General features: G+C 35.7%; 1 protein-coding gene across 3 annotated transcripts in view; it reads right to left on the bottom strand.

Moving 5' to 3' along the window:
• Window positions 1–17,422, bottom strand: part of NARF (nuclear prelamin A recognition factor) — a 71,186-nt gene that overhangs the window by 33,018 nt on the left and 20,746 nt on the right. For all 3 annotated transcript variants that reach the window (XM_074265015.1, XM_074265017.1, XM_074265016.1), the window contains 2 exons: window positions 14,088–14,206; window positions 10,884–11,013 (listed from right to left, as the gene is read on the bottom strand). In XM_074265015.1, coding sequence (XP_074121116.1) covers window positions 10,884–11,013; window positions 14,088–14,206 — 249 coding nt within the window. The remainder of the gene's footprint in view (window positions 1–10,883; window positions 11,014–14,087; window positions 14,207–17,422) is intronic.

The raw sequence follows: 17,422 nt of genomic DNA, 5'->3' as shown, positions 1-17,422 counted from the left end.
AACAAAATATCCCTGTTACAATTCTGGTTTGCCAACTCTTACACACTATACCACAGAGCCAGTTCACTAGGAAGGGGGAAAGCAACTAAAGCTAAACCAAAGATATGTGAGGTAGGAAGATAAAAGGCAGGTTTGCTCTCCATTCTACCATTCTAACTCTAGGAAGCCATTCTTCTGCATGTGGGAAGGTTTATTTCACAGGACTAGAGAAGTTTGTGGTTCCCTACATTTGACCACCAAAATTTCTTGTTCATTCAGGGCTCTCCAACACAGAAAAGCCCTCAGGGAAGGGGTCTCTGCAATATTTGGGCACTGGTCATAACCCTCAAAAGTGACTATGTCTAAAGAGGGAAAAGCTTTTTAGCCCATGGTGGGTGTGGATCTTTCTGATTCATCTTTCAAACAAGTTTAGCTTTAACAAATAGCCAATTCTCACAAAGGACTAAGGGACCAAATTGGAGCCTCTGGTCATGAATTCTCTAATTTTCCTGTAAAGTGTGGTGTGAGGTGTTAATTTAAGACAAATTTATGTCAGATAGCTTTCTAGTTTTTCCAGCACTTTTTATCAAATTAGCTTTTCCATAACTAACTTGTAGTCAAATATTGGATTACTGAATTATATTGTTTCGGAAACTCCCTTATTCAGTCTTTTCTACTGAGTTATCTATCTAATCTTTAATAAATACCTAATGTTTTTTATGACTACTGTTTCATAATACAATTTGAGATCTAGAAGTGCTATTTCCCCTTTGTTTTTTCATCATTTGCCTTGATATTCTAGATCTTTTGTTTTTTCAAATGAATTTTGTTCCAATTTCATTAATCTTTATAAAATATCATTTTGGTAATTTGATAGGTACACATTAAAAATATAAATTAATTTTGGTGACTGTCATTTTTATAATATTGTTAATTTATAATTTTATAATTTATAATATTTATAATATTGAAAAATGACTTTCTTCCAGCTACATTACATATTTAATTCTTTAAGAAGTACTTTTTAGTTGAATCTATACAAAATTTTTATGTTCTTGGAGAAATTGATCCCCAGAAATTTTATGCATTTTACAGTTATTTTTCTTTCCATTGTTCCTTCAAGTGTGTTGTTAGTATAAAGTAGAAATGCTGTTGATTTTTTGACGATTTATGTTATGCTTTTTCCAAGCAAACATTTATAATATCAACAAGCAGGGCCAATTTATCTCCTCCTTTAATATCTATCTCTCTTTATCTTCAGATAATACTGATCATTTGTTTTTTTCTAAAATTTCATTTTTTGTGTGTGTCCTTTTCCAAAAAGGATTCCTTTCACTTTCTTCATTATCCATTTTCTTTTGTTTAATCTAGATCCTCATTCTCTGATTCATGACTCCTATAATCACTTGATCTCTTTTCTCTATATTCTTTCATATAATCAGAGCTTCCAAAGTATCCATTTTAGGTTCTGCACTCTAAGTCCTTCCTAATGTTGCCTTGATGGATTTATTCTATAGATGCCTATTTTCCATTATGCCACATTCTCAGAACAATGCTTATTATCACATGTGTCACAGAAGACTTTATGATAAGGCATGTCTCTCCACATTGATCTATAATCTCTTTTTGATATTTTTTTCTATTACATTTGCCTGGAAATCATCTGCTATGTCCATGCTCTCCCAACTCCTTTGGGTACCAGTTGTCTGCAGGGATTTTGATTTCCCTCTTTCCAAGAAAAGAAGACTTTCAGACCTCAAATTCTACAGGCTACAGATCTAGTATAAGGTCCTTATCTCCCTTTATTCATAGAATAAATCGAAGAACTAATCAGTAAACCTCCCTGCCCCCCACATCCTCCTTCCTCATCAATTCCCCTGTAGGCTCTTCTTTTTCTGAAACCAGATTGTCATTGTTAGCCCCAGATTTGACACTAGCACATCTCTCCTTTCTCTTTATCCCCATTTTTTTTCTCCCTTTGCCCTTTCATGCTCATTCCCGTTTTGTAATGTAAACCTTACAAAATAAGGACTCATGCATTGGGCAAGGTGGCCAGATTCTGTCTGATACCTTCTGTCAGTTCTTCACTATTACCTCTAGCAGATTATACCCCTCTCTCTTTGTGTACTTTTAGAAAGAAATCTTTTTCTTTCACTTTTTTTTGTCATTTTTCTTATCACTCTGCTCCTGTCTATATTTATTCACTCCTAAGTACAAAAGATTGGATAAGCAGGATGAATTCAGAAAGGCTTGGAGAGACTTACATGAACTGATGCTGAGTGAAATGAGCAGAACTAGAAGATCACTATACACTTCAACAACAATACTGTATGAAGATGTATTCTGATGGAAGTGGATATCTTCAACATAAAGAAGATCTAACTCACTTCCAGCTGATCAATGATGGACAGCAACAACTACACCCAGGGAAGGAACACTGGGAATTGAATGTAAAGTGTTAGCACTACTGTCTGTCTACCCAGGTTACTTATACCTTCGGAATCCAATACTTAACGTGCAACAAGAAAATTGGATTTACACACATATATTATATCTAGGTTATACTGTAACACATGTAAAATGTATGAGATTACCTGTCATCTAGGGGAGGGAGTAGAGGGAGGGAGGGGAAAATCTGGAAAAATGAATACAAGGGATAATGTTATAAAAAAAAAAAAAATTACTCATGCATATATACTGTCAAAAAAGTATAATTATAAAATTAATAAAAAAAACCCAAAAGATTGGATATTCAATAATAAAAATAAATTTGAAACATTTTTAGAAAAAAAACCAGAAACAAAAAAAACTATTTGCTTCTAATATCTCAGACAACAAACATGCAGGAGGAGTGAATAGAGAATAGAGGAATTCCATTTAAAATAACTGTAAGACAAAACAAAATATTTGGGTGTCTATATGCCAAGACAAACCCAGGAAGTTTATGAACACAATTACAAAACACTTTTTACACAAATAAAATCAAATCTAAACAATTGGAAAAATATCAATTGCTCATGGGAGGCCAAGCTAATACAATACATGACAATAATGACAATTCTACCTAAATCAGTCTACTTATTCAATGCCATAACAATCAAACTGCTAAAAAATTATTTTATGGAGCTAGAAAAAATAATAACAAAATTCATCTGGAAAAAAAGGTCAAGCATATCAAGGGAATTAATGGAAAAAAAAATGCAAAGGACAGCGGCCTAGCAGGTCTAGACCTAAAACCTTATTATAAAGCAACAGTCAACAAAACCATTTGGTACTGACTAAGAAATAGAATGACAAATCATTAGAATTGGTATGGTATACATGACATAATAATCAATGACAACAGTAATTTGCTGTTTGATAAACAAAAAGATTCTAGCTTCTAGAATAAGAATTTGACAAAAAATTGCAGGGAACACTGGAAAATAATATGTCAGAAATTTAGCATAGATATACATCTCACACTGATAACAAAAGAAGGTCAAAATGGGTACATGATTTATGTGTGAAGGATCATACTATAAGCAAACTAAGAGAGCAAGAGATAGCTTATCAGAGCTTAGGAAAAGAGAGGAATTTATGGCCAAAGAACTAGAGAACATTATGAAATGCCACATGGATAATTTTGGTTACATTAAATTAAAAAATTTTTGTACAAACAAAACTAAGGCAGTCAAGATTAGAAGGAGAGCAGAAAGCTAGGAAAAAATTTTACAGGCAGTGTTTCTGATAAAGGCTTCATTTCTAAATATATAGAGAACTGATTCATTTATAAGACTACAAGCCATTCTCCAAATGATGAATGGTCAAAGGATACGAACAGACAATTTTCATTTAAAGAAATTAAAGCCATTTATAGTCATATTTTAAAATGCTTTAAATCACTACTAATTAGAGAAATGCAAATTAAAACAACTCTTGAGATACCACCTCATACCTATCAAATTAGCTAAGATGACAGAAAAAGATAATAAATGTTGGAGGGGATGTGGGAAAACTGGGACACTAATGCATTGTTGGTAGAGTTGTTGAACTGACTCAACCATTCTGGAGAACTATTATGGACCAGAACTTGAAACAAAATGTTAAGACAGTGGAATTAATGGAGACAATAGTTATCTAATTTAGCATGGTTCAGTATGATTGTAGGAATAAGGAGATGTTATGGGCCAGAACTTGAAACAAGTAGAATTTGAACTTGAAACTAAGTAGAATTGAGACGGTGATTAAATCTAGTTTAGCATTGATTTAATCCTACAAGAAATAATGGTTCCTAGTAATATAATGATTGGTGTATACTTAGTGTAGAACATAAAAGGAGGAACTCTCAGAGCCAGAAAGGACAAGCCTACTAGAAGCTCTCATAGCGTCAGCCAGGATTCAGTTCAGGAGATTCAGAAGCAAGAGAAGGCAAGCCTCTCAGAACCAAGGAGAAAGATAGGCTTCTAGAAAAATTAGCCGAGCCCCAAGTGAAGGAGACAAGACTCTGAAGGAGACAATAAAGGATTTAGACTTTAATCCCTCATTGCACTTGTGATTACTGAACTGAAACTAAGGCTGCCTCCAGAGATCCCAAGGAAACCCCAACAAGAGATTCCATTTTAGAGAAGAATATTACATTTTGGCATCTGAACGTGGGACAGAGACAATCCTGATTTCAAGACTTTTCAGTCTCCTTGACCCAGAAATTAGGGTGACTACAAAAATAGACAAGGAAACTTTGTTAAAGGGCTAACGTAGTACTTCAGCTAAATTGGGACAGATGTTTAGAAAACAGCCTTCTTTTCCAATTAAAGAAAATGTATAGAGAGCGTTGTCAGACTTATAAAAAGCCAAGGTTTGATTATAATTTGGGAGCAGATCACTGAACTTTTAGAAACTGTACAGTACACATCTCCTTGGTTCTATGTGGAAAAAAGTGGAGTGGAAATTAGTAGGAGAGCAACTATGTGAATTATACAATGAAAACAGACCTGATTCAATTTCCAAAGACATACTTTATACATACAATTTAATACAACTGTTTTTAGAAAATTATATGTTATAGAATAAAGAAAAAGAAGAAGGAGCAAAAAATGAAGGATAGTATGTATCTGATTTTATAGATGCATACCCTGTGATTGAAGAGCTTGACTCTTCAGGTCAAAAAAGGAGAAGATACACTCCTTTTGATCTGGAAAAAAATTAAGCATTTGAAAAAGAGTTGCACTCTTTATGGAGCTACATCGTCTTATGTTAAGATGTTACTAGAGAGTTTGGCTTATGAAATTTTAACTCCCAGTGATTGGAAATCTATAGCAAGGGCAAGTTTAGACCCTGGACAAAACTTGTTGTGGCTTTCAGAATATAGTGAATTATGAAGGATACAAGCCCAACACAACAAGCAAACTGGAATTAACATACAAATCACCTTTGACCAATTAGCAGGTAAAGGTCAATATATAGACAATTCGGCACAGAGTAATTACCCCCATAGCAGTGTATGAGCAACTTGCTGCTGCTGCAATCAAAGCTTGAGGTTCCTTCCCAGGGAAAGATGGAGGTAAAGCCTTCACAAAATAGATCAAGGTCCCAATGAACCCTTTGTGGATTTTGTGGTACGTTTGCAAATAGCTGTCACAAGAACTATTGGAGAAAATGCAGCTACAGAAATAATGATCAGAAAACTGGCTAAGGAAAATGCTAATGAGGTTTGCAGAAGAATTATATGAGGACTACACAAAGATGCTCCTTTAGAGGAGATCATAAGATGCTGTGCCACAGTGGGCACAAATGCTTATTGTACCGAAACTATGATGAACATGGGAAGACAAGGTCCCTCTTGGCAAGGGACTTCTAGAGAAAATTGTTGATGTTTTCAGTGTGGAAAAATAGGACATATGAAAGACCAATGTAGGTATGGAGATAGAATGAGAAGACAGGGTGAGAGAGAGCCACAAGGGCTTCTACTGGGTCTCAGATTGTAGATTGACCCAGGGAAATGAGAGGTGGGGCCCAGCTCCAAGGCTTCAATCAAAAGACAAGTGGGGCATGATGGCACCCAGAGAGTCTTTAGAAGTTCAGGACTCTGATGTGATCAATCAGCCTAAAAGCAGTCACATGGCAGAAAGGGATTACGTGATCTATCAGCCAAAAAAGCAATCAGATGGCAGAAAGGAATTACAGTTGGAGAGAATACAGGCTTTTTTAACCCAACAGAAGGACAGTGTCCAGTGTGAGCAACTCCAATGTAATTGCCAGGTGATAAAAAGAGATTTAGAAAGTAGTAAATGGAAGGGACTAGAAAAGTTAACTGCTTGGGAGAAAGGGTTTGTTTGTATCTCTACAGATGGAGAAGTAATCAAATGGGTGCCAATGAGCACCTGGAGACAGAAAAAGAGGAAAAACTTTGAAACAAAGGAGAAGACCTAAGAACAAGACTTGCAGGAATCATTGAATTCCCTAACACAAGATATTGCAGGACTTCACTTGCAGGAATTATTGGATTCCTGGTATATGAAGTAATAGATTCCTTTTGGACTATTTCTAGGATTTATGGACATGTATAATTTCCTCATGTTGGTTCATGTTATGTCACAGCAGTACTAGCTTGTGTTACTATGTGCTTATGTAATTTATGTGATCATGTGTAATACCTCCCATATTGATGGATTTATGTTTATCTGTTTCAAGTGAGCCCCTTCAGAAACCTGCTAATCTGATTTGATTTCCCATTTCCTTTCGGGTTATGATCTCTCTTCCTGAGATGTCAGGGAGGGCATGATCACCTCATTTTTATGGCGTTTTCATCTCTTTTTTGAGCAGTCAGGGAAGGCATGATCACCTCCTTTTTGGGGGTTCTCACCTCCCTTAAAGTCAGGGAGGTCATGACCACCTATGTTCTAAAAACAAAAGAAAGCAGGAGATGTTATGGGCCAGAACTTGAAACAAGGTGTTAAGTCATTGGAATTGATAGAGACAATAGTTATCTAATTTATCATGGTTCAGTATGATTGATTTGATCCTACAAGGAGATGTTATGGGCCAGAACTTGAAACAAGGTACTAAGTGGAATTGAGGAGACAATGGTTAAATCTAGTTTAGCATTGATTTAATTCTACAAACATATAATGGTTTTCTAGTGATATGATGATTGGTGTACACTCAGTATGGAACATATGAGGAGCTCTCAGGGCCAGAAAGGACAAGCCAGCCAGGATTCAGTCCAGGAGATTCAGAAGCCAGAGAAGGCAGGCCTCTCAGAACCAAGGAGAGAGGTAGGCCTCCAGAAAAACTTGCCAAGCCCCAAGTGAAGGAGACAAGACTTTGAAGGAGACAATAAACGATTTGGACTTTAATCCCTGGCTGCACTTGTGATTACTGAACTAAGGCTGCCTCCAGAGACTCCAAGGAAACCCCAACAAGAGAAGATTACACTTTATAGAAGAATATTACAGAGAACAATGTAGAACTATGCCCAAAGGGCATATCCTTTGATCCAGCAGTGCAACTACTAGGTCTGTATCCCAAATAAATTATTAAAGAAATTATAAAAAAAAGTAAAATGACCCATATGTGCAAAAATGTTTGCAAGCAACTCTTTTTGTGGTGGCACAGAATTAGAAAATGAGTAGATGACCATCAATTGGGATGGGTCATCAAGTATGTGAAAGTTGGTGTGATATGGAAGCCACCTGCCAGTGGAGGTCTGCTGGAAGTCTAACTCAGACCTGTACAATGGATCTCTTCACGTGAGGGGATGATGATGACACAAGGAGACTGAGAGGCAGTTGCATTCTCTGGCCTCTCTTCTCTTCCCTCTTACCTCCAATTTATTTCATTCCCAATCTAGAAGAAACATCTATGTTAGTAAAGGCTGCTTTGCAACTCCTTCAAGTGTTATAATTCACAGCTGTGGGGGCTCTTGGAGAATTGACCTGCCCCTTCACTTGGACATGGTTCTTAACAATATTGGGGCCAAAATGTAGTGTCCAGACTAGCTCTCTGGAGGATCTTAGGACCAGTGTTGGTCTTAGTGGAGGAGCAAAGTAGGTAGGAGAGCCACCATGATGGCCAAGGATGAAATGTCTCATTTTCAGCCCTCTCAGCCCTTAAATACTTCAGTATGTTACATCATCACAGCACACTAAGCATGTATTAACTATAAGCACCCTGCTATAGATATGGAAATTCCTCTTACTATAAGTATCCCTTGCTTCAAGTAGGACATAGATGGTTACGTCCTCCTTGACTTCTCAGGAAGGATGAGAGGTACCAAAGGAAGATGGGGAGTCAAACCAGACATTGCCAGCAGGTTCCCACTGGGCTGAAGGGTCTTATACCTTACCCAGAGTTGCCCCCACTATATGTGACCCTCTACAGAAAGTAATGGAATATTCTTCTTCTTCTACCTTTTCACCTTTTTTTCCCTAGTGGTTTTTGTCTTTTGTTCTGATTTTTCTCACCCAACATAATACAAATGGAAATATTTTTAAAAATGAATGTAAGTGCATAACAAAAAAAATGTTTTTACATATAACTGGGGAAAATTAAAATAATAAAATAAAGTAAAATTAAAAAGAAAATGTCTATTGGGGGAGTATCTGTTTTATAATTTTATACTGTTATATAATATAATATGTGTGTAATTTATATTTAGTAAATTTACAATTTTACACATATTCAAGAAAACATGCTCAAAAATGTTTTACTGTTGGGGCATATAATTTTAAAAAGTTTGGAGACTTACTTCTGCAAAGAACAGTAGACAAGCAAACATTTTTGGTAATATTGCTGACTTTCTTGTTCCCTGCTTTAGCTCTTCTATCTCTCACTTCCCCAATGAATATCTATGTGGGGTTTCATTACCTCCAAATAAATAACAAAACAAAACAAAACAAAACAAAAAAAAAAAAACAGGTTCTGGAAAGTCTTGGGGGAAAAAAAAACAAAGCCAAAACAAAAACAAAATAAAACAAAAAACCCCAAACCCCTCAAAATAAGTTAGCTAATTGGAATCCTCAGATTCCTTAAATGTCTAAGACATAAAATGGGAAACACTACATGTAAAGGGATCACGAATAAGCTTTTATATTCCTAAACTGAGGCTTAAAAAAAATATATTTACAGATACCTTATATAACTTGTGATCCTGTTTGTCCTATTTATCTCCTAAAATTGTTTTTACCTAGTTTCAGGAAATGAATCCCAGAGAAAGAGACTGGGAGAGCAATTTTTGATGATTCTGATACTTTAATAATTCTATTCCACTCCCAACCCCCTCCTTCATCCAAGATCTTGATAAAAAGTAACTATGATAGGATAATAATAGCATGCTATATAGTATATCCTTTTTACTTGTTCTTTTTCTGTGGCTCTTAAAAATCAGACTTTCTAAGAGAGAGTAGCAGCTAATGACTGGAACCCAGGGAGAGGTATAAATACCACACTCAGCACAAGGAGAGACAATCACTAACTAGCCCAGCTCTGAATGGCCATGAGAAAAGAAAAGATCCAAAGCTGCCCAGAGCAATCAATGGATATGGTGAATTCTATTCAGAAGGTAAACTGGGGAAATTTATTTCCTATACTACCTTCCTTGTTTTTTCTTTTTATGAGTTCATGATCCTAAGACAGGGAATGAAGAGCCTACTTGTGTTCCTTTCCAATAATCTCAAGGTGAATACATAGGTAGCTAGATGGTGCAGGGAATATAACACTGGGTTGGGAATTAAACAGACTCATTCCTGATTACAAATATAGCCTGAGACACTCACTAGCTCTGTGACCCTTTCCAAGTCACTTAAATCTGTTTGCCTCAGTTCCTCATCTATAAAATGAGCTGGAGAAGGAATTGGCCAACCAGTTTGCCAAGAAAATCCTAAAAGGAATCATGAAGAATTCAACACAACTAAAATTAATGAACAATAATAATAAAGGGTAAGTGTGAAAAGGATTTCTCCTAATGCTACCATAGACTTGAAAGGATAACAGTAAGGAGGGATATGAGTAGCTGGAGATAAGTATTTATATAAAACTATTTGGTTTATTTTCTTTTTCATTGTATTCTATGTACAGTAAACTATGTGATAATAACATACTAAGTTTCTGAATCTAAGAAATGCAGTATACACTGAAATGAGGAATGGAGCCAGGATAGGGGTAAAGGCTGATGATCAGAAGATTTGTTATTTTAATATATATTTAAAAGATATTTTTTGAATAATATCTATTTTGTCTTCTAAATTAATTTGCTGGGGAATGGGTAAATAAATAGTACTTACAACAAAGTTGCAGTGAGACTGTAATAGCATATACATGTAATGAGCATATTGTAGCCTTTTAGGAAAAGGCTATTTTATGTCGGTATCAGATAAAGTAAATTAGAAGGCCTGGCAGTTTAAATAATGCACCACCTGATGAGCAATTCAGATATTGCTCCTAGTTAATTAAATTTCTTTATTAGATAATTATTTTAGTAACAAACTATCTTTCCATTAGTTTACAGAAGAAAGTACTGGAGCTATATAATCTACACAATTCAGAAGGAAGTATTGGGACTATACAATTCATACTTTGTTTTTGTCATTTTCTGGGAAAGTTTCCAATTTGGTATGATTTAAATTAGTTGTATTGACATGAATGCATATGTATTCATATACCCTAGCTATTTTCATTTTGAGTGTTTTATTAAATTCATATAGTCAGAGATGTGAAAGTACCATCCTAAGATAAGAACTGGTCTAGCTCATAAACTTTGCAGTTAATATTCCCAGTGAAGATGTTTCTTATAAACAATTTAAAATATAGTATCTCTTTTATATTATCCAATACCATACACATTTCTTAGCACTACAAAAATCTAGCAAAAAAGCACCTTTTTATGCTAGCAATAAATTATGAGGTAAACAGAAAGATCATTTTACCTGATGTTAACACACAATCAACATCATGAGAATTATATGAAGCAGTGTAAAAATCTTCTCTAAGAGCTTCTAGCTTCTTGTCATAACAAGGGGCCACAATGATATGGAAGATTTTATCTGGAGACAAATTCTAGGAAAAAAAAGAATTATCATTATTTCAGGGCTGACTTAGAACCAATTGTGGCACCTTAGAACTAGAACTTAAAAAAGAAAAAAAATTGAGTCCATGTAAAAGCAACGATGATAATGATTACAGTGCAGAAATCCAGTCTAGTTAATTCTGTCCTGCCATTCATATCAATTTAAACCACTTCTTTTATGACTAACAGACATCTGGTGAATTTGACATAATGGAGAAATTAGCCAATGAGTGCCTGTTTCTCAAAGAACGTGCAATATGTTCTTCCTACCAAATCCTCTGGAGATCTGTTGAATCTGCCTTAGGATATATATAATAGAAAAGTCCTCTCTTGCTACTAGAGAACATATACAAGTATACTGTTTTCTGTTTGCTTAATATACAGTGATGAAATGACAAAATTGGCTGCTGAGCTGGAACTGAGAATATATAAAAAAGCTTAAATAGATGAAAGCTTTCTCATTTCTCAGGAGGAAGAAATGCTTTAAGTCTCCAACTGGGGGATCTGATGCAACTAGCTGACAACTCTCCTTATTCAGACATTGTGCAGCTATGAATGAGTGATGCTGCTTCTGTATCTCTATTCTTTCGTGATCTTAGGTGAATGAGTATCAGTGATGGAATTAAGCTGGTTATAAATTTGAGAGCTTTGAAAGGTTGGAAGAGCCATCAGAGGTCAAGAAAATCGACTCCATTGAATATTTGACCAATGAATCAGCTCTGAGACACCATGTCCTATAAACAAGGGAGCATCTCATCCACCCCAGAAGTAAATTTGAGATAGGTATGATTTGTAACAGTCACTTTATTACGTTTGAACTCACTGTCCGAGGAACCAAGTGCATAAGGAGAGAGCCGGCCCTAGTTCAAGAGATAATGTATTTGCACCTCTGTCTTTAATATACTTTCTCAGTAAATATCCCTTTGCAAAAGCTAAACGATGCTAAATGATACTGAGGAGAGAGTAGCTGGTCAAATAGAGATTGGAGAGAAAGCTGGTTATTTATATTAGGGGAACACTGTAAAAGCAATAGTGTTGATACAAACACCTCAACTTTTCAGGTTTACCCCTAGAATCAAAAAAGGAATAGTAGTTGAGATCTGGAAACCATTTGTCAATCTTAGTCTGAGGGAGGAGGGAGGGAGATTGATCCCAGAACATTCTGTGCTACATTGAAAAACACATAAGAAATGAATAGATTATTTAAAAGGGCATATGGTCTAATATGCTGCTACTTCCAACAGTATGAATCTTTGAATAGGAAAGTAGAAGAAAATTTTTAAAAGCCTGAGGGCCTTCCTTTAAGAGTCCATCAAAGGAATGTCAAAGTTATAGTTCTCCTCATGGTCAGTTCACCTACCCTTGTAATGAAATCCTATCTCTCAATTAATACTTATCTTCAAAGATGTCAGTTTATTCCTACGTCTGTGCCTTTGTTCATGTTTTTTTTACCCCATCTGAAGTTCTCTCTTCTCTCCTCTCTGACAAATGATCCACCTCTTGCTCCAAAGAAACAGAAATGGATAGAAAAGTAATTGAAAATGGAAATGGATACGAAACAGAAATGAAAGTTTTTCTTAGTTATTCCAGCCTACACCAGCTTTGCCCTTTGTTGAACTTCAAAATTCAGCATTTGGTCATATATTATTTTGTCATTCATTATTTCATAATTTAATTCAGATCTCTAAAGTATTATAAGGGCTTATAAAACCACATGACAACAATCCTTGTTATATAGTAATTGCAAGTATTTTCATTCCCATTTTATGGATGAAATTGGAGGGGGAGAGGGATAGAAAAAGAGAGAGAAAGAGGAAGAGATCTGAGAGTAGGAGGGTTCATATACAGGTTTTCTAATTCCTAACCCAAGTTCCATTTACTCTGTTACCATGCTGGGCTGGGACTTTCTTCTTTTGTATTCCTTGCAGCTACCTAGAAGACAGTAGTGAAAAACCTGGGGGAATTTATTTTAAAAATTGTTTTAAATGGTACCTAGAAATGATTATCTCAATACTTCACTAGTACTCAAGAGACTGTTGTTAAGCCATCTAAACATCAAAGATTTACTTACTGACTCCTATGTGTGTGCTAGGGCCTGCAAAGTGAAACAAATGAGATATTATTGTCTTCCCTTCTGACATTATCTTAAACTTGCCCTGAATATATCTTGTAAGTATATCATTGCTTACATGTTGTCTTCTCCTATTAGACTGTAATCTCTTTGTAGGTATGCAAGGACTGCTTATGTGCTTCTTTGTATCAACAGTGCTTAGCACAATGCCTGGCACACAACAGACACTTAGTAACTGTTTATTGATTTGATTTATTTCAGCAGGCAGGGGGCATAATTGATAGAGTGCTGTACGTGGAAATCAGGAAGACTGAGTTTTTCTTTTTCTTTTTTGCTGACCCAATTGGGGTTAAGTGACTTGCCCAGGATCACGCTACTAGAAAGTGTTAAGTCCTGACTTCAGGGCTGGTGCTCTATCCACTGCACCACCTAGCTGCCAAGACTGAATTTTTCAAAGCCTGCCTTGGATACAATAAATGTGTGACCCTAGGCAAATCATTTAATCTCACTAAGTCTGTTTCCTCATCTACAAAGTAAGAATTTTTAAAAGCACCCATCTCACAGAGATGACCAAATGAAATAATATGTAATGTGCTTTGAAAGCCTTAACATTCTTCATAAAATACTAGCTATTATGATTACTATATAACATACATACAAAGCACATTAATAGGAAAAATTAGAACAGACACTGATCAGCCAACCCTTGGAGAATAGTAGACCCTTTGTTATCAGTGGTTTGGAAAATATGGGGAAAAAAAGAAGAAAATAAAAAACATGCAAATAGCAGCTATTGGCAGTGTTCCATAAATAGCTAGCTGTCTTAGTTTCCTCCTGCCAACTCTCATTCTGTAATCTTAGAGGGGGACCATATGACGTAATCCTGAAGAGAGAATGAACATCAATGATCTAAAACATAAAACTGACTTTGAGTTATTACAAATATAAGTCAGAAACTATTAGGCAAATAAATAGGGAAGAAAATCAAATTACCTGTTGTCTGGCAAAGTAATCTTTCACCAATGATCCCATGATCTGCTGGGGGGATTTTGCAGTACATATATGTGGTGTTACTGGGTTACCCAGAACTCTTTCTGCATACTGGATCCAACCTAAAATGACCACAAGGTTTATTTAGTGATGTTAAGTTATTGGTAAAGTAATCTTTAATGCTTCCTTTTCTCCATTCCCAACCTTTAAAATTTTTTGTTCACATTAAAATAGGGCTATTTTCCCTTTAATGCAAAGAAGAAAATTATGAACTAAAATTTCCTTCTCTGTTAAGCTCTAAAGGAGCTAAAGTCAGACTCCTTTATTTATATTCCTCATGTATGGAGTGATATTAGTAGACTCTATTATTAGACTCAACCTCAACCAAGGAAATTGCTAAGTATTTTAGAAATCATTCAATCAATCAATCAAACATTTATTAAGCGCCCATTAGATGTACCAAATACTTTTCTAAATTCTGTGGATACAAAAAGAGGCAAAAATCAGTCCTTGCCCTCAATGTACAATCATAATGTACCTCATAATACAATATACAAAGTATGCACACAAATACATACAAACTAGTTATATAAAGGAGAAACAGAAAATAATTAACACAGAAAAGGCATTATAGTTAAGAAGGATTGGGGAAAATTTTATGTAAAAGATGATATTTTAGATAGAACTTAAAGGAAGTCAGGGAAGTTAGTAATTAAGAGTTGAGGATGGAGAGTATTCCAGGCATGAATAACTGTAATGGGCAGTACAACTGTAATGTACTTGAAACAAGGATTCTTACAAGGTGCTAACTCAGTAGAATTGCTAGAAACAATGGTTATCTAATTTAGCACGGTGATTAATAGTTCTCTAGTTCAGTATATGTACTTAGTACTTAATATAGTTCTATAAGATGCACACCTATGATAATGTAATTATAATAGCACATATAAGCTGGGACAAACTCAGCCAGGGTCATAGTAGGAGAAGACAGAGGACTAGAGGTGGGAGCTCAAGCTCTTGGAGCCAAGGAGAAACATTCATTCCATCTTCATCAGCCTTGTGGTGGCTGGCCTGTCCTCCTGCTCCCCCCACTAAGACTGTCTGAAAGACCTCAAGAAAGCTAACTGGGCCCCAGATAAGGAGACAATAAAGAATTTGGACTTTGGACTTTAACACCTGGCTATTCTTGTGGTGATTAATCTGCTGAAATGAAGGCTGCTCCAGAGACCTTCATAAAACCAACCAGAAGATGCCCAAAGCCAAGAGAAAAAGTATCTGGTTTGTGGAACAGACAGGACAACCAGACTGAGAATATGTAATGTGGAAATAAAGTGTAGGAAGAGTAGAGTAGAAAGTGGCCTAAGCTATTAAATAATGTGAATGTGAAAAAGAATTTTGTATTACATCCTAGAACTGATAGGGAGCCACTCTAATTTATGATAGGGGAAGGGTGACACGGCTAGAACTATGCTATAGGAAAATCATTTTGATGGCTAAATGGAGGATGGATTGTAGTGGGGAGAGACTTGAAGCAGGTAGAATCAAAAGCAGGATATAGTAGTATAGGTGTGAGGTGATGAGGTGATGTACCAGAGTGACAGCAATGTCAGAAGAGAGAAAAGGGTATATTAGGCAGATGCTAAAAAGGTGTAATCAATAGGCCTTGGCAATGAAAGAGAGACAGAGAGACAGAGAGATTCAGAGAGAGAGAGAGAGACAGAGAGAGAGAGTGCAAAAAGTTAGGAATAACTCCTAGGTTGTAAGCCTGAGAAGAATGGACATATATCTTTCAACATGGCAGAAGGACAGGGCAGAATGTTGGTGTACATTGCCAGATTCAGTCACTTTAGTATTAGATGGTTTTGATCTTTCCTTATTTCAAAAGTGGATTCAATCTGGAGGGTGAAGAGTCTATATCTCTCCCTCATACCTTAAATGATTTTAATGTAATGATAAAGAGTACCAATATACTATTCAAAATAAATAATATTGTGGCTATAATCCTTTTTATTCCTTGTTTCTCCTCTTGCTGGGTAAATGTGAACACAATTTTGTATATCCTATTAGTAACTGCCAAATGGTAAGACAATTCAGTAAAGCCATATAATTCCTTGACCAATAACTCTCTTTCCCTCAAGGTGCCTCGTTGTTCAATTCTAAAATAAGTGGGCTAGAGAGGATTCTAGGAAGATGATAAAAGTAGGTCAGCAAATTCCAAGCTCTCCATATTCTCCCCACAAACAAAACAAAATTGAGACTCAAAGTGAACATAAGACCAATTATAAACAAATAAGGGTTGGGGCAGAATGGTCCCCCTGGGACAATTTGAGAAGATCTAAAGAATGACCCCAGGAAGAAGTTTTGTGTAAATACTTCCGGGCTAGCTCTGCTTAAACAGCAAACAGGGAGCCCTCGGACTTGCTGGATTCAGAAGTAGACTCAGTCCCAACAACAAGAACTTTCATTTCTTGAACAGTGTGGGTAGGCAAGAGTCTTGTTGGGGAATATTGAAGGAACCTCTGCTGATATAGAATGCCAGGCTCTTCTGTGTTGCTCAGACTTGACCCTGGGTGAGAAGAAATCAGCACACAAACTGGTGAATACGGAAGCTGTGAGACAGGTTCCCTGCTGGCTTTGGGCACTCACAAAAAGGTGGAGTTCTTGATATTTGGGTTCCAGGCCAAAAGGAAGAACTGAAAGAAGACTTGAAACAAGGAGTACCACTCCCCACACTTCCTAAGACTAGAAGTGATTTTATAATCACTCTTAAAAACTCTTATTTTGCAAAAATGAGCAGGCAAAGGAGAAAGAACCCAACTATAGAAAGTTACTTTGGGAATAAGGAAAACTGGGGTTCATCTTCAGAGAAAGTTATTGAAGTAAAAAATACCCCTCTGATTACAAAACATAATATTAAATGGTTATGTGTCCAAAAATAATTCAAGAACTCAAAAAAAAAAAAAAAAAGACTTTAAAAATTGAATGAGATATTTAGGAAAAACAAAAAGAAAATAAGAATAATTTAGGAAAAATGAGATTATAAAAAGAAGTCAACCAACTAAAAGAGGAGATCCAGAATCTTAAGAAAATGACTCTTTGAAGATTAGAACTGGGAAAGGGCAAGCTAGTGAAGTTATAAGAGATTATGAAATAATAAAACAAAAGATGAAAGAATTAAAAATAGAAGAGAATGTGAGACATCTTATAAGAAAAGCAACTAATCTTGAGAACAAATCAAGAAGAAAAAACTTAAGAATAATTGGACTACTTGAAAACTATGAACAAAAAAAAAAGAATCTTGATATAATAATACAAGAAATAATTAGAGAAAATTATCT

Source organism: Sminthopsis crassicaudata, chromosome 4, assembly GCF_048593235.1.
Source record: "Sminthopsis crassicaudata isolate SCR6 chromosome 4, ASM4859323v1, whole genome shotgun sequence".
NCBI lineage: Eukaryota > Metazoa > Chordata > Mammalia > Dasyuromorphia > Dasyuridae > Sminthopsis > Sminthopsis crassicaudata.
This window is presented reverse-complemented; position numbering and strand designations above follow the sequence as displayed.